The 24,386-nt window shown below is 37.4% G+C and overlaps 1 protein-coding gene across 1 annotated transcript in view; it reads left to right on the plus strand.

Annotated features, from left to right (window-relative positions):
• C5 (complement C5) overlaps positions 1 to 24,386 on the plus strand; it is a 75,386-nt gene that overhangs the window by 20,743 nt on the left and 30,257 nt on the right. The window contains exons 12-26 of the mRNA XM_074051113.1: positions 1,017 to 1,220; positions 2,429 to 2,638; positions 2,760 to 2,909; positions 3,798 to 3,927; positions 4,904 to 4,966; positions 6,515 to 6,712; positions 8,224 to 8,314; positions 9,579 to 9,652; positions 10,501 to 10,640; positions 13,949 to 14,176; positions 15,640 to 15,700; positions 17,990 to 18,079; positions 19,904 to 20,116; positions 20,569 to 20,644; positions 24,039 to 24,198. Coding sequence (XP_073907214.1) covers positions 1,017 to 1,220; positions 2,429 to 2,638; positions 2,760 to 2,909; positions 3,798 to 3,927; positions 4,904 to 4,966; positions 6,515 to 6,712; positions 8,224 to 8,314; positions 9,579 to 9,652; positions 10,501 to 10,640; positions 13,949 to 14,176; positions 15,640 to 15,700; positions 17,990 to 18,079; positions 19,904 to 20,116; positions 20,569 to 20,644; positions 24,039 to 24,198 — 2,088 coding nt within the window. The remainder of the gene's footprint in view (positions 1 to 1,016; positions 1,221 to 2,428; positions 2,639 to 2,759; positions 2,910 to 3,797; positions 3,928 to 4,903; positions 4,967 to 6,514; positions 6,713 to 8,223; positions 8,315 to 9,578; positions 9,653 to 10,500; positions 10,641 to 13,948; positions 14,177 to 15,639; positions 15,701 to 17,989; positions 18,080 to 19,903; positions 20,117 to 20,568; positions 20,645 to 24,038; positions 24,199 to 24,386) is intronic.

The raw sequence follows: 24,386 nt of genomic DNA on the forward strand, positions 1-24,386 counted from the left end.
AACTATTTTCTCTTACACCAAGAAGACTCTACTAGAATACAGAAGCTTGAGAATAGGTATAGCAGAGGATACTAGTGGTAGGAATGTCCCCTGCCCTACTTGTTATCTCTTTTCAGAGACACGGAAAGGTCAAAAGTGAAAAACCTCCCTTTTTCTAATGAACAAACCATTCTACTTTAGAGCTCACTTAATTGTCTTCTCTTCCAAAACATATGTTTAAATTCCAAACCTCAAATAAAATGTGAGTAAGTTAACAACTCAGGTCAATGGCTGCCACATGCCTGTGTTCACAATCTACTGAGCACTTACTAAGTGCTTAGGCATTGTGCTAAGAGCTGTGTGAAGAAAACTTTTCATATCCATTAAATCCACAATATGAGCTAGAGAGTATTATCTTTGCAATTTTGTGGCTAGGAAACAGGTTTCTTCCTCTCTTTTGATTAAATAACTTACCCCAAATGAAGAAGCGGCCATACTAGAATGCAAACCAATGTGCATCTAACTCTTAAGTTTGAGCTAGAAACTTTTCTGCTGTCTGAAAGCAGATAGTACTGCCATGCTATCATCCCTGCCTCACCTCGTCTTTGTAAGCACTCCTTTGTGTCCCTTCACAATGGAACAGGTCAGATAGTCTCTGTGACATTCATTCATAACTTTTATTCCCAGTCCACTTCCCTTCTATTTTCAACTCCTGCCATCCCATCCACTAGATAGAGAAATCCCTGCCTACTCTGATATTTCAGGAAGGGTGCCAATTTTGTTCCTGGAGCAGCCTTCTTTCTTCAGTTCACCCAACCTTTCCACCAGAACCCATAATCCCCTCATTATTTTCCATAGTCTTTGTAAAGTTACTTGATACCACAGCTGTACAAACACTGTAAGTAATGGAGGTTTTCCCCCCTTGAACATTCGACATTGTGAAGTTTAGAAATTTATAAAGCAAATAATTTTAAAAATATTTTTAACAGAAAACATTACTCCCAGTCCACATGAGGTTTTAAAATGTTCCTTTTCAGATCAGAACTGATGCCCCAGATCTTCCAGAAGATAATCAGGCCAGCAAAGATTACCGAGCAATTACATATTCATCTCATAGTCAAAGCTACCTTTATATTGATTGGACTGAAAACTACAAAGCTTTGCTTGTGGGAGAAAATATGAATATCATTGTTACCCCCAAGAGTCCATACATTGACAAAATAACTCACTATAATTACTTGGTAAGTACAATAATGATAGATGGACATCACCCCCTCCCCAGCTGGAACTTTTCCCTTTGCTTATAAAGACTCGTTAGAATGACTCCTTACATTTGTATTTGCAGAGTGCTTTCAAAAACATCATCTAATTTGAATAGCAGCTTTTTAAAAACCTCTGAGATGGGACATGGTTTTCGTGACCATTTCACAGATGGAGAAATTGAGGGACAGAAAGGTTACAAGACCCTCACCATGGTCACTCAGTTCAGAAGAAGAGGATTTTTATTTGCACTGAGGACCTCTAGTTTCTGATGTGATAATTCCTTCCACCGAAGAGAGCCTGATTAAATCACATCATCTCATTTCTAGTTCATAGCCAATGATCCCTACACCTGGTTCAAGTGCATACATTGCCTTGGCATAAGAAGGGAGGTCTCAATCCTCAAGAATTGAGTCATGTGATACCTGTTCCAATTCCACAGTCAGCAACATACCTATTGCCTCACTTATATTAAACAGGAGGTGGATCAAGCAAGCCTGTTGGTGAAACCCAGGAAATAATGTGCAAAAATGACAAGAGCTCCCTAACAGTTGCCAAAGAAATGGAATGGATTATTCCAGTGGCGAGGTGGTGATAGTGTTCTCAACATTTCTGAGGGCGAAACTGAAAAATAAATGACCACAGAAAAGTATTGACTGATATAGAATTAGAGGAAGTATTCAGGGATTACATGCCAAACTATGTATGTAGTCCTGCTTTTAAGGACATTTAAGGGAACTTTGAAGACATTTTGGCTTCATGCAATGTTTTTTAACCCTAAACTTCTAATTTGGAATTTTATTCGTGGCTTTAAAACTTAATCCTCAAATAAGATACACTCTTTACTCACTCTTCTCCTTTTTTTTTTAGTCAACAAGACAAAGGACGTTTTAGTGATAGTGTATGACTTTAAACAGGTCTAGCTAAATTTTAGCTGTCTACTTTCCTAGTTATGTGAAATCAGTATGACTTAGTTCCTGAGCCTCAGTTTCTTCGATGGAGAGAAATATTCCTATCTACTGGTGTTGTGAGAATTAAAGGAGTTAAATAAACATTCACATTCCCAGCCCACAGATGGAACATTCATACATGTTAACTTTATTTTTGTTTAATATATTTTTTTGCTTCAGTTCTAAGCTTCAAACTTTTGGGTTTGTACTTATTTTTTGCTGCTGCTGTTTATTTTCAGATTTTATCCAAGGGCAAAATTGTACACTTTGGCACAAGGGAGAAACTTCTAGATTCATCTTATCAAAGTATAAACATTCCAGTGACACAGAACATGGTTCCTTCAGCCCGACTTCTGGTCTACTACATTGTCACTGGAGAGCAGACAGCAGAATTAGTGTCTGACTCAGTCTGGTTAAATATTGAAGAAAAGTGTGGCAACCAGCTCCAGGTGAGACGAATTACACATCCCAGCAGAGTTTTCTTCTGAATGAAGGAGGCCATCAAAGCAACTGCTTCTGAACAGTTTTGTCTCCTTCAAATGATCTTTTCTTTTTCAAATGACCTTTTAGGTTCATCTGTCTCCAGATGCAGATGTATATTCTCCAGGCCAAACTGTGTCTCTTAATATGGTGACTGAGTTGGACTCATGGGTGGCAGTAGCAGCAGTGGACAGTGCTGTGTATGGAGTCCAAGGAAGGGCCAACAGGCCCATGCAAAGAGTTAAGTAGAGCAGTTCTGTGTGTACTGGGGGAGAGGGGCTGAGCTACATGTGGCACGTCACAGGCATGGCCAAAGGACAGGTTGTGGGGGAAGAATTAAGGCAATGATGGCCTCTTTTCTCCAATGTAGGAGTTCCTAGGAAGGGAGGCCACCCTTCTGTTAGTTCCCAAAGCACTGGTCAATCCTTTTTTGCTTTTCCAAATCACATTCATGGAGCAAAAGTGCTATCAGGGTAGCAGTGGCGGTCATAGAAACAGCCCAAGAAAAAACTAGATAGGAAATCAGAGTTTGTTTGTTTTAACTGTCATTAAAATCTGTGGTGCAAAAGAATTTGAGGATTAATGAATTCCCCTGAGTTCCCATTTATTTCCACTACACTCAGCTGTTACTTTCTAGGCTCAAGTTTCTTCCAACAAGGAAGAAAGAATTGAGAAACTGTTAAGTTAAAAAACATTAAGAGAAGAACGAACATTTGGGGGACAAAATTAAAGCTGGAATAAGCCCCTCATATACGTTCTCTCCCACTTAGAGCCTATAACCTCCCCCCAAAAAATGTAAAAGATTGTGCTCTTTTTTTAAATTTAGTTTAGAATATTGACTGCTGCATGTACTCTATGTATAAAACAACGTGGGTCCATTTTGAGGAATCTCCTCATCAAAACTGTTTGCTCAAGACTTAGTTTTTGGTTTAATGTTGAACAAGTAGAATTTATAAATACAAAAGGACAAAGCTGAAGGGATGAAGTTGGGAAGCTTGGCCTTTGGTCGTTTGATGTTTCCTGTGTATTTCACACTTTTGTTCTAAACCATGCAATGACTAATACCCTTTAGTTCTTTGGAGGAGTGTCTTTATAGCTGACAGGTTCAACATTTTGCCTTTCTGACAGGTGTTTCAGGCTTTCGAAAAGAGTGACCTGGGCTGTGGGGCGGGTGGTGGCCGTGACAATGCAGATGTATTCCATCTAGCTGGACTCACCTTCCTCACCAATGCAAATGCAGATGGCTCCCAAGAACATGGTAAAAAACCAGCATTTCTACTACTGAGATTGAAATGGATCATTTGCCTCCCAGACTTCACTTCTGTTCCTCTTCCAGAATATTCTCTACACTGATCTTGGAATGCCATTACTATGTAATGTCTTATTGGCCTTCGAGATAAAGTGAAGATTAGTGTAGAACTCGAAGCCTTCCACAATCTTCTCCCTGGCTCTTTTGTTCTTCCTAACCTTATGTTTAAACTATATAGACCCCAGGGTAGATTTTGGATGGCACCCTGCTGTTGTACACCTTAGGATCATGGGGACTGTTTTCCCCTTTGCAAACCTGGAGAAGCAGCCCAGGCACCACAGAGAGATTCTGTCTCTAAATAAATAAATACATAAATAAATGATCTCTATGAGGTCTCCTCCCCATTTAGAATTGATCATTTCCTCTTCCTGTGATGGGAGGACATTGACGGGAACAGCAGTCCATCACTGCACATTCAAATACTTAAGATAAGCTCGCCCTAGTACTGTGAGCTCTTCAAGGCTAGAGCTCACATCCTAATCACCTTCTTTCTGTGATTTTAAAATTGTTCATAATTACACTTGATACTATGGTATTTATAGTTCTAGTTGCAATAATGTCGCTCAAGTTGCAAATTAGATAAATAGTTTCACCCCGCCCCAAAAAAGAAAACCCTTGCTCACTTTAAATGCTTAAGTGGTTCACAGTAATCAATGCATCAGAAAAGAACAGGATTCAACAGTAAACCCAGATAAAACAAATAGAATTATATGACACTGGGGTCATTCAGTATCAAATTAAGAGGACAAATTAAGAGGTGAAATGCAGAAGTCCTGATCTGAAGCAGGCTCTCAGTACAGATCTGTTGAATGAATGACTTGTGAATGTTTTAAGTATTTTGTTTCATGGAACTCTTTTTTTTTTAAGATTTTAAAATTTTAATCTCTTTTCTCCCCCTTTCTTTGTTGCTTAAAAATAAAAATAGATGAACCTTGCAAAGATGTTCTCAGGCCAAGACGAGAATTGCAGCAAAAAATAGAAGAACAAGGTACTCTAAAAGCTTCATTTGATTATAGAAATGCTGTGACCATATCATTCAAAAGCTGAAGAAAATGAAGCATCATATAATTTCCCCTAATTCAAATAGAATTGGTGAAAAGAAAGACATAGGGCCAGGCATGGTGGTTCATACCTATGATCCCAGCTACTCAGGACGTGGAGAGTGGGAGAATCATAGCTTGAGGCCATCTTGGGCAAAAAGTTAGGGAGACTCCATCTCAACATGGGGCACAGTGGTCCATACCTGTAATGCCAATTCTGCAGGAGGCTATAGGTAGGAGAATCATGGTCCAAGGCTGGCCCCAGGGAAAAAAAGGACTGGGAATGTGACTCAGGTAGTAGAGCACCTGTCTAGCAAGCATGAGGTCCCAAGTTCAAACCATAGTACCAACAAAAAGAAAAAAAGAAAGATATGTAGGAAGGTCTAGCTCACCTCAGTGAGAAAGATTAATCCAAATAAACCCAACATTTCATTCACCATGGCCTTACCCTGAAGAAAATAGGTCTTTATTATTTCTATCTCTAAAATTTAAAATATTGGGCAACCCTCTCTTGGGACACCTCCCAGCTCTGGGGACTCAACTCTTTGCTATTTTTTCTATTTCAATAAACTCTCCTGCTTTACTTACAAAAACAAAAATATTAACTCTTATTTGTCACAAATATTTCTTCTCTACAAATGTCATCTAACAGTTAAAGTCATATCCTTCCATTTTATTTTGACAAAAACCTGTGGTCTAATTAACTTTGGGACATACCTAGAAATCTGCTTCTTCTATTTCATATATTTAACTGGTTATTTTTTTGAAATTAAGTCTAATAGGAATTATTTAAATCATAATATAATTGGTCATCTTACAGGTAGAAAGAAAGTGATCTTGTAGTGGCCTGAGTTCAGCCAATCATCATGCATATAGAGATGTAATGATTTCTTCCATTTATACTCCAGTCACTATAATCATAACCTTCCTTCTACACTGTAATCATACAAAAAGCAGGCACTAATTAATCCGAGAACTTAAGAATGAGGCTACGAGTGAGAGTCTACTCACTAACATATAAGATATGTTTGAAAAAGCAGAGTATTTACCTTCTGGAAGGAAATTCTGTATAGTAATGATAGTCATCTTCAAATACTGGAAAGCATCTTGGATAGTTCACTTATTTTGTTCAAAGGGTGCTGAACCCAGAGTGCCAGTCTGAAAAGTTAGTACTTAGCCTGATTGCAGGAAGCCCTTTAACCATTTAGTGTGAATTGGGATGCACTAATGGGTGAGGTCTCACCCTCCCTAGTCCTGGAGTAGCTCCAAGGAGAGACCCATCAGTCAACCACCTTTGGCTATTTTAGGTAAGGGGGTCTTTGGTAATAGAAACCAAGAATCCCTTGAGATTCCTCTTTTAGTTTGCTGTACTGGGATTTGAACTCAGGACCTCATGCTTGCTAGTCAGGTCCCCAGCCCTCCCCTGAGAGTCTTTCTAAGCCTGAGCTGTTAGGACTCTATGCGTGACCGGGGCACTTGTGTTGTCACCGTTTCAGCTGCTAAATACAAACATCCAGTGCCAAGGAAATGCTGTTTCGATGGAGCCCGGTTTAATAATGATGAGACCTGCGAGCAGCGAGTTGCACGGGTCACTATAGGCCCGTTTTGCATCCGAGCTTTCAACGAATGCTGCATCCTCGCAAATCAGCTCCGAGCTAAAGACTCTGTTAAACCCATGCAGTTGGGGAGACTACGTAAGTGTGATGTTTCCCGTCATAACTCGGCCCAGCCTGGGGGACTGGGTGCAATGCTATGCTGGTAAGCGAGAAAGGCCTTTTTTATGCTCTTGTGAAAACTGGAGGTAGAAAAGACACCTTATAAATGACCATAAGAAAAACATCTGTGATCGTTCTTGGGAATTTGAGAGGTACACTAGTCCTCTTTGAGCGATTCCACTAGCCCAGAGTCAAAGCCCAAAATATACCTGATGCCTACTCACTGTGTGAACTTGAATGATTATTTAATCTTCTCCGAGATCAAGACAGAACCTTGGACTGGGTATCTCCAATATGCCTTTGAGTTCTAAGAGTTCTGTTATATCACAACCATGAAAAATTCTTTATACCTACCCTGACCAAATACATCAAAGATTCTAAATCTACCGTACAATGAAGTTTACTTATTATAAAAGTTGCGCTCTTGCTTCTGTAACTCTCATTAATATATTTTCAGAAATTTTAGAGCTTTCCTTTCATCCATATATCGTTTTTAGGGAATGATATAAGATGGATGTTTTTATTCTGATTGGTTTGTTTAACTGTACAGCTTTAAACATTGTCCATTTCAATGGATAAGTTTCTACTGCTACGGCCAGTTTCCAAAACCATGTACATTTAGACTGTTCCATAATTTTTGCTTATTCCAAGTAGCAGTTTGATGAACAGTCTAGAACATTATCTTCTCACTGCCCAGTGTTTCAACTCAAATCATCTGGTTGTCTCCAGCTACATGCAACTCGCTCTCTGCAGCCCCCTCTCTGTACCCCATCTTCATGGACAGCTTGGCCTCCCAGAACTCCATGTGTGTTGTCACATGTCTTCAAGGCCACAGCTCTGCGTGGGCTCCTCTCCCTGCCCTGCCCTGCCGGTGAACTGCTCCCAGACAGTAACTAACGTGGGATGATTTTTAGGGCTTCCCTCTCAGGGATCCTAGCCCTTTATTGCCTATGTCCTGATATCTGAAAACTGATGTTTTATGTATTGTGTCTGCTTTCCTGAGTTTTTAAGGCTCAGAGAGGAAATTCAGTACCTATTAGTTCATCTTAAATGAAAGCAGAAGTTCTATTTTTATCAAAGTAAATACAAATAAATGAACAAGCTAAATCATATAAAAGTTCCCTGTTTTCTTTTTTTTCTTTTTCTTTTATTATTCATATGTGCATACAAGGCTGTTTTCTAATGTGAATGCAATTAGTAAAAGTATGCAACTGAAAATAACTTTATAGACCGACCAGGATCTTGCCTGTCTCAAGAACACTAAACACTTAACACCTTAAATAAATCATCATAGTTACTTTTATGATTATTTTATCAGTTCTATTAGTGAAGAAATCCTAAAGCCTTTGTAGTTCTGTTTTTAAATCCCTAAACAAAATGTTGTATTGACCTTTTAGAAAATACTTAAATTATAGAAGAATGGCTATATTTACAAATTCATCTATGAGCAGAATTCATTTTTCACAACTGAATATGATTTTTTTCCTCAGACATGAAGACTCTCTTGCCAGTAACGAAGCCAGAAATTCGGAGCTACTTTCCAGAAAGCTGGCTATGGGAAGTTCATCACGTTCATAAAAGGTATCACACTTCCTTGACGCTGCTCTGAAAAAATATGGAAAAATGCAAATAGCATGGCCAAAAATCTGAACATGATTCAGATTTAAGGTGACCTAATAGTTGGTTAAATTTTGCTTTGTCTTGCTTTATCTTTTTTAAATATACTTTTCTCTGGAAGTTGGTTCCCGGGAAGCATTAATTTTTGGTAAAAATTACCATTTCATTTTATTGTACGCTTACTGTGTACACCTGTGTGCTGTGCATCCTATTAAGGAGTTGTTTTCATGTCGTCATTAGCTAGTACTTGCGGTAAAATTTCCTGTACTGTCCCCTATCTTGCAGGTGATTGAATTAATGACACCAATAAATTAACCCTGTTACATGTGTCATATACTATGATAATGTTCTGTTTGTTTGCCTCCTCTTTAAAATAACTCGAAGACAAAAACAAAAGTCAGATTGCTGTTTTATATCCAGTATTTGGCCTAGGATCCTGCTTGTAGAAACATGGAAATAAATGTGTTGAATGAATACACATTGCTTCTGAGCTCTTTTAATGACTTCTTGGTACAGTTGTTAGAGTGAACTGCCCCTTACTTGCTTAACTATTTTCCACTGGACGATAAACTGATTGAGAGCAGGATGATAACTTATGAGTGCTGTATACTCTGACAAAGGTGGTGGACAACAGCTGTAAATCAATATATGAGCTTAGTCATAATTAGAAAATTTTAATTATATCAATGAGCAGAATTAAGATGCATTACTTTAGTCTGGTGTGGTAGCCCATGTCTGTAATCCCAGCCACTCAGGAGACAGACAGGACGATCACAAGTTTGAGGCAAGGTTGGGAAAAGTTAGTACAAGATTGTATCTAAAAAACAAAATAAAAACAACAGGGCTGGGGGCATAACTCAAGTGATAGAGTGCTTGTCTAGCAAATGCAAGGCCCTTGGTTCAATCCCCACTGCCATAAATAAATAAGTGCATTGCTTTGCTTCCCTATTGTAGAACATAATCACAATGACCGTAATTTTCTCTTTGCTCTGTGTGCTTTGATTTTACAACGTTTCGAAGGCATCATGAACGTGAATGCTCACCTTGCAGGAGCAATGTCTGAAAACATGAACTAGATGAGAGGGCTGCTGCATGTATTATCCTTGACAAGTTTTTCCTTAATACCTAATGTGACTGTTTTCCTTCTCCTGAAGTCATATAAATCAAAAATTCTGTCAAGTTGTGTTAATGGTTCACTGTAGTTGAATATAAACATTTTAACTTCCAGAAAACAGTTGCGGGTTGTGCTGCCTGACACCCTCACTACCTGGGAGGTTCAAGGTGTTGGCATTTCAAATAGTGGTAAGAGAGCTTAAGCTATATACTTATTTAATTAGCAATAAATTAAACGAATTGATTAGCAAGATGTCGTTCTCTCTCACTGTGTATTTAGTTTTCCCCAGACACGAGTGGTATTACCATGCTGTATTACCAAAAGACAGATCTGTCCGTTCCTTCAAGCCTGTTAATTCCTTCTTTTGCTCATCTACTAACTGGTGTTGTACAAATGTTGGTGTCACGTCCCTGTGTCCCTTCACTTTTCTCAGTGACTGGGACCCTGAGTAGGGTCAGAAGCAAGTGTATTTGTTGTTGACCTTTGCTGGGCTAATGTTCCTTTGAGGTGACTTAGTGAAGGTACTTTGTAAATAACTTCAAGGTTGGTTTCATTTGTTCACTATTTTTATTTCTACAAAATCTTAGTTTCCACAATCCAAATTTCCATATCATTAAATGGAGCCAAAATGAACATATAAAGACTTGGTGTTAGGAGAGGGAGAAAGTGGCCCAAAATAATGTATACACATGTAAGTAAATGTAAAAACAATAAAAATAAAATTAAAAAAAAAAAGAAACATTATAACTGTACCTAAAAAAAAAAAAAGACTTGCTGCTCTAGCTGGTAAACATTCTCATGCCTTAAATAGAATTAAATATTTGTGGAACAAATAAATTTTCATAAACACCAATAAGCATAAAAATAAAGTTCAATGAATGGGAAGTTCAAGAACAGGGGGAGATAGTACAGAGGAAAAAATGACCTAACATTCTTTTTTCTTTGAAATAAAGCAAACGTGAGGCATTTCAGCACTAAGAAAGCATGATAAGAATTTCCTAATATGTTCCTACCTTGCTTTTATGTCGGGCTGAAGGTATATGTGTTGCTGATACTCTCAAGACAAAGGTATTCAAAGATACCTTCCTGGAAATGAATATACCATATTCTGTGGTACGAGGGGAACAGATCCAATTGAAAGGAACTGTTTATAACTATAGAACTTCTGGAACAATGGTAAGTAGGTATTTATGGGAAGTTAGAATAAATAGGGAATAAAAGAAAACATTCTCTGGTTTTTATCAGTCTGTCACATACCAAAAATTAAAGCTCAACTCAGTTCAGATTAATTTTCTTTTTGGTTGCATTGGGGTTTGAACTCAGAGCCTCAACCTTGCTAGGCAGATGCTTTTACCACTTGAGCAGCTCTGCCTGCCCTCAACCCAGTTGATCAATATAAACCAAATACAGTGAGTGCCTTACTAGAAATGCAGTTTGGAACATGAAAGGATGCAAGAAGGAGGAGGAGTCAGAACAGTCTTTACCCACCTCCAATCTGAAGAAGAATCAGTGTGCTAGGAAGGTTCAGAGGACAGTAAGTTCACACTTAGTTCGATTGAGTTCCATGCTCTCCTTGGTGCTAACAACCCTTTGAACTATTCATATTCATTTTTACTCTGTGGATCTTGTCTCAAACTTCTCCCCATCCAACCACAGCCTCCTTCCTATCCTTCTGACTCATTAGCCCTATCATTTCCATAGCTATAGCTCTCCAACACCATTGTGACCTCCAATCCATTGACTCAGTCACTTTTCTATTATCTGTTGACCCTCTGATGTTTTTATCTTATTCCTTGTGCAGATCAGAAACCACAAAACATCATTATGACCACATGGACTAAAACCACATCAACTCCCTGACTTCTCTCATTCCAGGGTACAATGCATGAAAGCCTCCAACCATGATGGAACCCACCATTTGTCTTCTTGCCAGCTCTGCACTGCAGAGAATTCTGTAATAGGATGATTGCCTTGAAAATCACAACCACAAAACTTTATGTGGGAACACAACACAGCCTATAAATCAACTATATATATTTTTAAGCTCAAAATTTATTCTTAGAAATGAGTATTTCAATGGTTTCCCCCCCAATTTTCTTTGGATACTCTCTAAATTTTTTCAGAGAGATTGTGTATTCCATTGACACCTTTTTAAGTTAACAGGTAAAATTTTTCAACAAAGATTTCAAAGATGGCAGTTGAAAACTTTTGGAATATTTTAAATATTCTGTTAAATATTATTTTTAAATATTCTTATATATTTAAACATAAATTATGTATTTAAATATATTTGAAATATTTAAAATAGATTGATATTTTAAAATAAGACATACCACATTTAGACTTAAATAGCAGAATCTAAATATAATAACAATCCATTTTTAAAATACTTGAATACTTTTCACAACAGATTACATATCATTTCTTTTCCTCTGTTCACTCATATTTTCTTTCCACTCCATTGTACTTTCTGATTGAATTTTTTTCTATGATCATGAAATTATACTCTGAAACAAATAAAGATACATATATCAAAATGAAATATCTTTAAATTCCATGGTTAGAAGACTCTAGTGGCAAATGATTGTGTATTTAACTATTATTACAAATATTTTAGCACAAAATTGAAAAATAACATAAAGTTCTAAAGTTATTAAACACAAAAAATAGAATTTTATTACAAAAGTATCTCCTGGCTGGTGGCATGGCTCAAGTGGTAGAGTGACTCCTCTAGCAAGCATGAGGCCATGAGTTCAAACCCCAGTACCACAAAAAAATAAAAAGAAAGAAAGCATCTCCTATTAATAGATTCTCTCAGTTAGCCTAATAACTATGAATAAATATTATTTATGCTAGAACTGAAAGAAGATTCAACATAAATTCTATTCCTTTATTTTTATAAGGGTAGACATTCCTTGGTTAATCCATATGATCATGAAAATTGGGGAAATAAAAATATTGCCAATTTTATTATGCCATTATCAAGAAAATTTTTTATGAAATCATTTTTGTCTAAAACCTTGGAACATCACAATTGCAGTTTTAATTGTCACAGCAAAAAAAAACCAGCCAAAATAAGACATGATTTTTGTCATAGAAAAGCCAATTTCATTTTCCAATCCAAATCATGTTAGGAGGAGTCACTATTGAGACACGTCAAATCATAATTCAGGACAGATACATTAACAGGTGAATATGACAGAAAAGTAGGTTGCAGAGGCAAAAGCCTAGCTCTGGCCATTTGGAGGAGTGAGATCAGCCGGGGTTTCAGCTCAACCAACCAAACACACATAAAATCGGGGTAGGCACAAACCCTCCAGCAACATGCATTCCCACTGGTAATATCATGGGAGACATGTTTTCGTATCAGTATATGTTAATAGCTGCAAAGAAATTCACAAATTGAATATACCATATTTTATTTAACCATTTGTCTATGAAAGAGATGTTGTTGTTTCCAAGTTTTCACTATAGTAATTGATTTTTGAAAGCCTACATTTATGCATACAGTTCTCCCTACACATGTGTGGTTATTTCTGTGGGAAAGGTGTTTCGTCTTGGAGTAGAGTAACTGGGTGAAAGGGCAGGAGCATTTTGCCTTTTGATCCATACGGACATAATTGCCTTCCAAAAGGACTATATCAGTCAAATGTGGTAGTACAACCCTGTAGTCCTGTCACTTGGAAGTGAGGACAGGAGGATCCGAGCTTCAGGCCAGCCTAGGCTATATAGGAATACTCTATCTCAAAGGTGAAAGGCAAGCTGATGGAGTGCTCAAGTGGTAGAGTACCTGTCTAGCAAGGGTGAGGCCCTGAGTTCAAATCCCAGTACTGCCAAAAAATATCAGAAAGCAGAAATTTAAAGAGGTCATGCCACCTGTTCCTATAATAGTTGATAAGGAGAGCCAAGATTTGAATCTAGGTCTTTTTAAAATTATTTTTGTACTGGGGACACATTGTGACATTTACAAAAGTTTTTACAATGTTATCATAGTTGAATTCACCTCCTCCATCATTCTCCTTTCTAGAGACAGAGTTTAGTCATAAAATGAGGTACCAGTGGAAAGTTAGTAAGATTGGAGCAGGGTTTTGAATAGGCCATGATGCATAGTGTTCAATCATTCATCAAGCCATCATTTATTAGCAGAGGCTAAGCTAAAAAATACAACCATGAATAAGACACAAAGTACCTGAGCCTGAAGCTCCCACTAGCTAAAACACAAACAGGTGAAGTGACCATGGCCAAGTGCTCTGCATGAGCACAGAACTACATAGCTTTGCATCTAAGGAAGGTGAGACAGCTCTCAGCAGGTGCTGAGTTCTAGACATGCCCTGACATTGCTAAGCTCCACAGAAGCTTGTGTGTAGATGTACACATGAGCTCTCTGAGACCCATGCCTCAGAAACTAAGGGGTGATTTTTTCACAAGCTGTATGACTCAGATGATAGTCTATTTTGATAGGCTTCTTCGCTGGTGTATTTCAGTTCTGTGTTAGAATGACTGCCGTGGAGGGAATCTGTACCTCGGGAAGCCCAGCCCCTGACCATCACAGGGCAAAGACTTCTAAATGTGTACGCCAGAGAGTAGAGGGCTCCTCCAGTCACCTGGTGACCTTCAGCCTGCTTCCTCTGGAAATCGGCCTCCACAACATCAGCTTTTCCCTGGAGACTTCATTTGGAAGAGAAATCTTAGTAAAAACATTAAGAGTGGTGGTAAGAAAAACACTAGTCTTTTTTTTTTTATTTTTTGTAATTTTCCCACAAATTACTAGTTTAAGAGAAATGAGAAAGGGGCAATTCTATAGCAAGGAATCCTAGCAGACACCACCTTAATCAAATCAAAATGAATGCCATCAGTATTTGGACAAATTGAAATTCTGTACCACGTGGTAAGATACAAGAAGAACACAGCATCAGTTTCAGCAATATTCCTGTCAATAATTCACACCAGATCTAATGAGGAAGCAATCATCCATCCCCAGCACCGTTTTCATCTTGCAGAATGGAAACTCTCTACCTATTAAATAACCCCCCTTCCTACCATCTGTCAAGCCCCTCGCAATACTCACTCTATTTCTGTCTCTATAACTTTATCTTCTCTAAGTACCTCATAAAAAGTGAAATCATAGGAAATATGTCTTTCTCTTTGTAACTGGCTTAATTCACTTAGCATATTCCCAAGGCTTATCTGTGTTTATAGCTTATGTCAGAATTTCTTTCCCTTTTAAGGCTGAATAACATGAGTCTTTTTAAAAATGCTTTTTTCTGAGCTGGGCGCAGGTGGCTCATGCCTGTAATCTTAGTGACTCAGGAGGATTGCAGTTCAAAGCCAACCCCAGGCAAATAGTTTGTGAGACCCTATCTCGAAAACACCCATCACAAAGAAAGGGCCGTGGAGTGGCTCAAGGTGTAGGCCCTGAGTTCAAGCCACAGTATTGCAAAAAAGAAAAAAAGAAAAAAAACCTTTTTTTCCTGGAAAGAAATGTTAGAAATAATTTGTTTTCAAATGATTTGTGTCAGGGGAAGAGAGGGAAATGATAATGTAAATGTAACAAAGAACTAACAATTGAGGATCCTGGTGGATGAAATCCCAGATTTCTTTGTACTAGTTCTGCAACTTTCTTATAAGTCTGAAATTATGCTTAGATTTTTTAAATAAAACAGTCCAGCATAGTGGTGCACATCTGTAATCCCAGCATTCTGAAAGCTGAGGCAGGAGGATTGCAATTTAGCAAGACTCTGTCTAACCAAACAAAAAACATCAGAAAAATGTGTATTGGTTTGTGTTGCAAGGTGCATTCCTATTCATCCTTGAGTCATGGTTTCATGCAGACTCTGGAGTGAGCAGCTTGGCTTTGAACCCTGGCTCCACACTTCCTAGCAATGAGATGTTGGATAAATTTCTTGATCACGATGTGTACCATTCCTTGTCTGTCAAATGAGAGATTATAGCACCTACCTCAAAGAACTTTTTAGATTAAATGAGCTAATCTATACAACCCATTACCTAACCCATAATAACTTCTGTTGACAGTTTGCTCTGATCAATATTTAAATTTTAAAAAAAAAGAGGAATTTTTATATTGGGAAAGGGGACCATAAAAATTGATCCAAGGAATTCAGGTCATAGAAATATAACTATGTTCTTAACTAAATGTTTTCTGCCTTTACTTTAGCCAGAAGGGGTCAAAAGGGAAAGCTATGCCGGTTTCACTCTGGACCCTAAGGGAATTTATGGTAGGAAGAATAACTTTGTATTTTATATGCCATCTTTTTCTCTAGAAATTAAAGTATGTATGTAACTGAAGGTACTATCTTTCAAAATGTTAAATGTGTAGATTCTTTTTTTTATTTATTAGCATTGTAATAGTTGCACAGGGTGATACTTACATATGTGTTTACAATATATCTTAGATTTACTCTTCCATTGCTCTCCCTCTTCCCCCACCCCCTTCTTAGTACAATTTCAACAGGTTTCATTCTTCTATTTTCACATATGAATACAAAATATATCCACCATAGTCACACTCATTCATCCTTTCCTTATATCCACTTCCCCTCCCACTGGTACCCACTCCTGGAAAAGACATTTTCATTTTTTTAATTAAGTGTGTATTGATAGCCCAAGGGGGGATTCACCTTGGTACTTCAGGTCTCTATACATAGTGCTTTAATCAAATTAACATACACATATTTAATGTCATTTATTTCTGCCACTTGCTCTTCAGAATGCCTGCATTATTTACACTTCCACTGGCAATACATGAGGGGTCTCTTTTCTCCACATCCTCACCAACAGTTGGTATTGCTTGCCTCTCTAAAATGTGACATTTTTGATTAATATAAAGTGATATCTCATTATTATTTTAATTTGCATTATTCTAGTTGGAAGTGATTTTAAGCATTTCTTCATATGTTTGTTGGCCATTTGGGTTTCCCTTCTGTCAATTGCTTACTCATCTCCTTTGTACATTTTTATATTTGAATCTTCTTATCTATTTCTTCTTGATTGTTGTCTTTCATATACTTCTTTGAGCAAAAGGAAATCTTAGTGGGTTTTGACCAGGAATTCTTTATTCTGGAATAGTCAATCCATCATAATGGTTATTTAGGGATTTGGTTTTGGTTGGTTGTTTATTTTGAGCATAATCTTTAAGAAGTCTTCTTCTACCCTTAGTTCACAAAAACATTGTTGTGTGTTTTATTCTATTGAATTTTTACAGATTTGACTTTTAAATGTTTTACTTTCTGTCATGATGACTTTTTTCATCATGATCTCTAACAAGGAGTAAAATTGACTTCCTTGATTCTAACTTTCTTCTGCTTTTCCTTCTGGTAGTAAAGTTGCCAATGAGAATTGAAATACTCAAGAGCAGGATTTAATTTCAATAGTCACAAACAGTTTCTCTGTAATAAGTGCTATATATTGAGCACACACTGTATGCCAGGCTCTTTGTCTGTATGATTTTTACTCTCACACAAATCCTTGGAGGAAAACATTATATCACCATTTAACCAGTGAACAAACTAAGGCATAGAAAGGTTCCATCTTGGTTAGTGTCACATGCACAGTAAGCTTTCTGAACTTTATGCCCTGTCAACCATACTTCAACATTTTAAATGCCGTCACTGAATTTTATTTTAATATAATATCTTCATAATTCATCAAGGATTAAAGGAGAAAGAAGTTTCACGAAGAACATCCTGCCTCTTTGGCAAAGTCATGTAGCTTTTCTGTTAACTTGCACCTTCCATATGCCAGAGACTATGTTAAGTGCTGGGGTGAATTCTCTTTATGGTGTCTATAGTGGACTCTGCAGTAAAGCTTCCTTCACTCAGATTGCAGCTCCACCTGTATTAGTTCTGTGACCTTGAACTAGCCCCAGTTTCCTCATCCAGAAAATTAATAAACATAGACTAAGCACACAGGTTTGTTGTGAGGATACAATGTAATAATGCACTTAAAGAGCTTCCTGGAGTGCTTGGTACTGTCAGTACAATGATAAATAGTATAAATAGTACTGCTTTTTGACACACACTAGGGACTGATTATAGTAGAAAAATTCTCTGACCCCAGTATGCTAACACTCTGTGTGGGCCTAGAGGAAAAGCGTCTAAGTTAGACTGGGAAGGGAAACGGAAAAAATCTCAGGTCATGTTTCCTGGTGGAGCTAGGGTGCAAATGACCTTCACTAAGAAACTACGCATTAGTTATTTTTATATTTCAATTCCAGGAACAATTTTCTCTGGAAAAATGGCATGCTATCCTTTACTGGTGTGTAAAATTGATATGACCTATTTATTTCGTATCTTTTCAGCTTACAGCCAAATTTAATTTTTTATTTAAAGAAGTTGTACAAGCCTAGGTTTTGATAAAAATCCTTGATTTTCTTTCCTTTTAAATATTAGTGGTGTTATTGTAAGAATTTTATTTTGAAAAACTCTTTTCAGCATGTACATTATATCATGTACAAATAGTCTCTTCCCCTAAGGCCTCTGTGCAAATCTAATCATTTTTAATTGCAGGTGTCATTAGCAGACGAAAGGAGTTTCCGTATAAGATACCACTAGATTTGGTCCCCAAAACAAATGTCAAAAGGATTTTGAGTGTAAAAGGTAAATCCCATTTCTATTTTTTATTTCACTTTGTGCTTCAAATCATAGTTAAATATCCTCATGATTACTATATTTATTTTTCTGCTTCCTTGCATGTATAAATCTGCCTTTGAGAGTACCTGTGCCTCTCAACCCCCACCTTGAAACACATAATTATTTTTTCAACTATCTTCTTCCACTGGCCTGATTTAAATGGAGATGAATTCTCCCATGATGGAGAGTGGGCCTTTGGAGGCCCAAAGACTTCTCTAAAATGGGTGTGCAGCTGCTTCAAGACTTAAAGAACTTCCTGTGGTCTTAGTGGCCAGTTCTGCTGCACAGAAGGCTTTAGGACATGTAAATGACCATGAGCAATGACACTGCTCTATGAAATCTTACTCCATCCATCCTAGTATAATGAAATATCTAAGACCAAGTAATTTATAAAGAACAGACATTTGTTTCTCACAGTTCTAGAGGTTGGGAAGTCCAAATTCAAGGCGTCAAAAGATTCAGTGTCTGGCAAAGATGTTCCCTGCCTCCCATGGGCTCTCTCATCGCTGCATCTTCATGTGGCAGAAGGTAGAAGGGCAGAATGTCAAAAAAAGGGTGAACAGTCCCCTCACACCTCTTTTCTAATGTCATTAATCCCATTCACAAGGACAGAATCCTCATGAAAAACCCTGCCTTCTAAAACTACCGGTTTTAACATATGGCTTTGGGAAGGACATACATTTGAAACTACAGCAGGACATTTACAGATGTGAGATCTTTGATGGGTGTTCCCTGCTCTCTAGCCTTTACAATTCAATGATCAAAATGGTAGAATGTTCTGATTACATTTTATCTCAGATAAAACCTTGTGTCACAGAATGTTAGTACTTGGAAAGGACCTTTTGGATCTTGTGCAACTCTGTTGGATTTATAAGAAAGTGGCTTATCTAAGGTTGCACAGGGGATTATAAACAGTGGTCACAGAATTCCCAGTTTTAGCTGTTTGCTTTGTTTCATGGGAGGATCGGTTGGTATGGTTTACAATGTCTAAACCCAGTGGGCTGAATGACAACTAATTTGCCATGTACTCTATGCAGTAATCTCTACCACAATATTACAGTGATATTTTAAGTCTTCTGTTAAAACATGCTCCTAACTGGAGAACATCATCTTAAGTTAGTCTGGTTCAGAAAGCCAAAGGCCACCATGTTTTCTATCATATGTGGAATATAGACCCAATATAAATACAAGCAATATTATGAAAAACAGGTCATGCTAAGGGGAGGTCACTAAAAGGAGAGGGAGGATAAAAGAAAGAAGTTAAGAAGGTGAATATGTTTGATGTACTTTCTATACAAGAATGAATATAAAATTTTTAAACCTGTTGAAATCACCATAAGAAAGGGAATAAGGTAGAAAGGAGAAAAATAGAGGGGATGAACTGATTTGGTTTGCAGTACAAATATACATGGAAATGTTGCAATGAAACTCCTTGTATAGCTATCCAAAACAAATAAAAATGTCTTTTTTCAAAAACAGAGAATGGGAAGGTAAAACAGGTCCTGTCTGGGGGGTTGGCACCAGTGGGAGGAGGAAGGATATGAGGAAAGTGTATGAGAGCTTTTGTAAATTTCAGTATACCCTCAGTAAAACAGTAATATGATAATTAAAAATGTACAATAAATAAATACATGTTCCTAGTCATATCTGTTTTTCTTACCCCATTTCTGAGAAGTAAGTAAACTTCTTAGGTTAAAAACGAAAGAATAGAGATGGTTGTCTTTCTGTAAAATATATTGTTAGAACTTGATAGAAAGTGGTTGTGTCTACTTCGATTTCTTTTTGTTTCAGGACTACTTATAGGTGAAGTCCTATCTGTGGTTCTGAGTCAGGAAGGCATCAATATCCTAACCCACCTCCCTAAGGGAAGTGCAGAGGCAGAGCTGATGAGCATCGTCCCAGTTTTCTATGTCTTTCACTACCTGGAAGCAGGAGACCACTGGAACATCCTTCATCCTGATTCAATGACTAAAAAGCAAAACATGAAGAAAAAAATAAAAGAAGGTAAAAAATAGTTTCACATATTCATCTAGTGATTTTAAACAAGTATTCTGATTAATATAATATTAAAGTTGTTATAAACTACATAAAAGTTTAATTATAAAATCATTTTACCCCAAAAAAATCATGAGATGGACTCTACTATGTAATTAAATATTATTTCTGTAGCATTTGGCTTAACTAATCAAAAATCCTTGGATGAGAGACAAGACACCTGCATTCCAGCCTCTACAGAGCACTTCCTTCCTCTTTGAATGAGATCTGAATGTTCTATTTGATAATTTCTAATTGAAGCAATTCATATACTTCCTTTGAGAAGTTCACTGTTGGCCACAGCACATATGCTTGCTGCTCAACACCAAAGGAAGTTTCCACCCCCAGGGGCTGACGCAGCTCTCTTTGAGGAGAAGTGGAGGTCAAAGGAAGCCCTGTGTTTTTTTTCTTGTGCCTCTTAGGAATGGTGAGCATCACGTCCTACAGAAATGCTGACTATTCTTACAGCATGTGGAAGGGTGAAAGTGGTAGCACTTGGTAAGTAGGTTTTGACTTGTATTTTCATACAGTGTTTGATTCACTCATTAAAGAATAACGACATAATGGGAACTCTATTCCTCCAGATGTTCAGATTGAAATCCTAGGCATTCTTCACTCCTCTCTTTTTCTCACAACTCACATCTGATCCAGCAAATATGCTTGGCTGTACCTTCAAATACATCCTGAATTTGACTACTTCTCACCAATTTCACCACACCATCCTGGTCCAAGCCAACTTCCTCACTGGATCATTGCACTAACCTTTTAGTCTTCTGACTTCAGACTTTGATCCTTTTGGATATATACCACACACAACAGCTGGAGTGACCCCATTAAAATGTACTTTAGGGCACGCCTCTCACAACCATTCAGGAACTTCTCATCTTACCCAGAGGAAAAACCAATGTTTTTATTGTAATTTAAGAAGTCTGTATGATCTGGCTCTGCCTCACCTCTCCACTTTGTCTCCTGCATTCCACTCAAACCCCTCTTTACTGTTCCTCAAACATACCAGGCACGCTCCACTTCAGGGCCCCTGCACTGATCGTTCCCTCAGTCTGTAATGCTCCTCACTGGGTACGAGCAAGACTCTTTCCCCTACTTCCTTCAGGTCTTTACCAAAAGCCACCTTCTTAGTGAGATGACAGCTTTATCATTCTATCTAAAATTCCAGCCCATTCCCATTCAACACTTCATAGCCTTTTCCCTGTGTTCCTTTTCTCCTTAGCATTCATTGCTAATAGTCTTATTTTACTTCTCTGTCTCCCCCATTAGAACATACACTGCATGTGGCCGTTCCAAGTATTCCTAGTGCCTGGTACATACCTGGTGCTCAATAAGTATTTATTTGGTGAAGTATAGCCTCACAATTTGAGGAAAAAGCAGCCTAAATGAATTAAAACTCCACATGACAGTCTATTTTTTAAAACATACTATCACACTTTGACACAATACTTAATAAAAATACAGTACACCAGATGCTTTGTAGTCTCTACTGTATGAAATGTATTTAAGGAGTTTACAACCTGCAATAATTTAACTTTAGATTTTTCCCTTTAATTATTGAGATGCCTCAGGATTTCGTCCTTGTCCTGTTAAAGAGTTGCTATAATCTTTCCTTATACAATCTCATCTTTGCCTAGGACTTCCATAACTTTTATCACAACAACTCTCTAATCAATGTCTTACAGCCTAACTTCTCCCCTAAGCTCCAGGTCCACACCTTTAGGTGTACAGAGCTAATGACTTTCAAGGACAACTTGTGCCAAATTTGCTCTTTTCTTTCTCAAATACTCATCTTCTCTGTTTTCTTCATCTGTGCACAGCAAGACTTTACATTTTTGTCCTGCACTGATCAAGTCAGAATCCTCAGTCACTTTTTGAGTATCCCCTTGCCTCTTGGCTCTATGTCCAACCAGTCACCAAGGGCCATAGACTGTACTTTAGAATTGGGTCTACTACATGTGAGTGACACACTTCAAAAGACATATGCCAACTTGAAGATGCAGGGATGGGGTTAGGGGGTCAACATAGTCTGGAACCCTCTGGAAATCCCCACAGAATGATGCAGCAACCCCTCAGTAAACACCAAGAGCTTTTCCAGAGCTGAGGCAAGACTGAATGGATGGTTAGCTTTTAGCCAGAAACACAGAAACATGGGTGCTGCCGTACACACCCAACTCCACAAGTCCCTTAAAAGAAATAATAAACATAAAAGGAACCAACCAACACCTAAACACCCTCAAATTTTTCTTGAGAAAGAAAGGAAAGATACAAAAATGTAAAAATCACAATCATATTAACAAAACCCAAAGTTAATGGTTATAAACATTTTGTATTAGCTTAGTTTTTTTTACAAAAGAAAAACATTACAGATATAGTTCAAGTTTTCCCTTTAACTCAAGCTTTCATCTTATTCCTATCTAGTTTCCTCCAAGGTCATTTATTATCATAAATGTATTTATTCTTTCAGACCATTTTTAATCTTTTATATGCATGTATATGAGTTCATATATTTCTTTTTGTGTTCTTAAGTGATCATACCAGTATCAAACTGTCATTATCATTCTGCAACTTGCCTTTTCCCTTCAATGTTTAGTTTTTTAGATCTAGCAGTATAGGTAGATCTAGTTCATTCCTTTTCATTGTCATGCAGTGTTACATCTTACCAAAATATTTATACATTCTCATTTGATGGACAATTGTTTCTAATCTTTACTATTGGAAGCAATGCTTCCATCTTCATATCTTTTTATCCACATATGTGAAATTCTCCAGGATATATCCCTAGAGATAGAATTGCTGGAACATAAGGCATGTACATTTTTTAGTTTTATCAAATTTCTCTTCGATATAACTTTTAAAAATTGTTTTCTACTATGAATTTTTAGTAACAGATCCTCTTGTAAAGTTTGAGGAGATAAGCCAGACTAAGAACCTCTAGAAGTAGCCTAGGGTCTACAACAAAACCAAGTCAAATAACCTACTTTTCTCTTTCCCCCAAGTCACACTTAAATTTTGAATTTCAGTCTACAGGAGGCAGCGAGTGCGAGCATGCTGCATTTGCTTCAGTGCTAGAAAAGAGTTCTCAGTGCCCACTCCTTGAGGACTCTAGGGCTTGGAGTACACAGTGCCAAATAGCAAGAGAGAGAAGTGCTTACAAGTGAATCTTTAACTGTCACCCAGAGCTGTTTTAGCGTGTTCATATAATTTAATCATAATTTTAAAAATCCCAGGAGTGAGTGCTTCACTTGTATTTCCTGCCATTGCCGTTTTTTCTGAAGCACAAATTGGGTAACACTTGGCCAACTAGCTAGTAAGTGGTGAGGCAGTGTGGCAATCTGACTACACTCATGCCTGCTAGCCTGCTACAGCAAAGAGACTTCCAAAAGCCAAAATCCCAAGACAGCCCAGTGTAAAACGTGGGCCAACCAGTGTTCCTGAATACGACCAATTCTGATGTCAGCAGAGGATGAATTAGGGAAGTGTGGAGAAGCACGTTCTAATTCATATCAAAAATAATTTTAATAATTAAAAATTGTTAACAGTGTTGGAGCAAAGGTTAACAGCAATGAAAGGTCTATAAATAGGTAAGTAACTAAAATAGTCTTGTGTGTCTGTACCAAAATACTGTAATTTAATGTTTAAAATCCTTTGTAAAAAGTGAGGGAATTTTATGTATTAATATACACGTGCTGCTCACATTTGTTGACTGAATGTTTTCCAAATATCTTCCTTTGTCACCTTGTAAAATGATAACTTACCATGTAATTGTATGTCTTCAAATTTTATTTTCTTTTAAAGAATAAAATTGTATGAAATAAAACACCTTGCTAATGGAAATCCAGAGGGATTCAGTGTTCTAAATATTTATTTGATCTTTATCTTAAAGGTTAACAGCTTTTGCTTTAAGAGTACTTGGACAAGTACATAAATATGTAGAACAGAAACAAAATTCAATTTGTAATTCTTTGTTATGGCTGGTTGAGAATTGTCAGTTGGAAAACGGATCTTTCAAGGAAACTTCCAACTATCAACCAATAAAATTACAGGTAAGGAAATCGAATGTAAAATTAGGAATCATTTTATTTATGAGTTTGAATTTCATTCTCATTCTTTTTTGGGAGGATACCTCTTATGAGTAGGAAAAGAATACAAAAGGCCTCCCATGTGCTGTGAAGTGAGAACTCTTTAGACAGTTCATTAGCAGTCAGATAAGTGATATCTAGACATCTGATGT

The sequence above is a fragment of the Castor canadensis genome, chromosome 13 (genome assembly GCF_047511655.1).
Source record: "Castor canadensis chromosome 13, mCasCan1.hap1v2, whole genome shotgun sequence".
Taxonomy (NCBI): domain Eukaryota; kingdom Metazoa; phylum Chordata; class Mammalia; order Rodentia; family Castoridae; genus Castor; species Castor canadensis.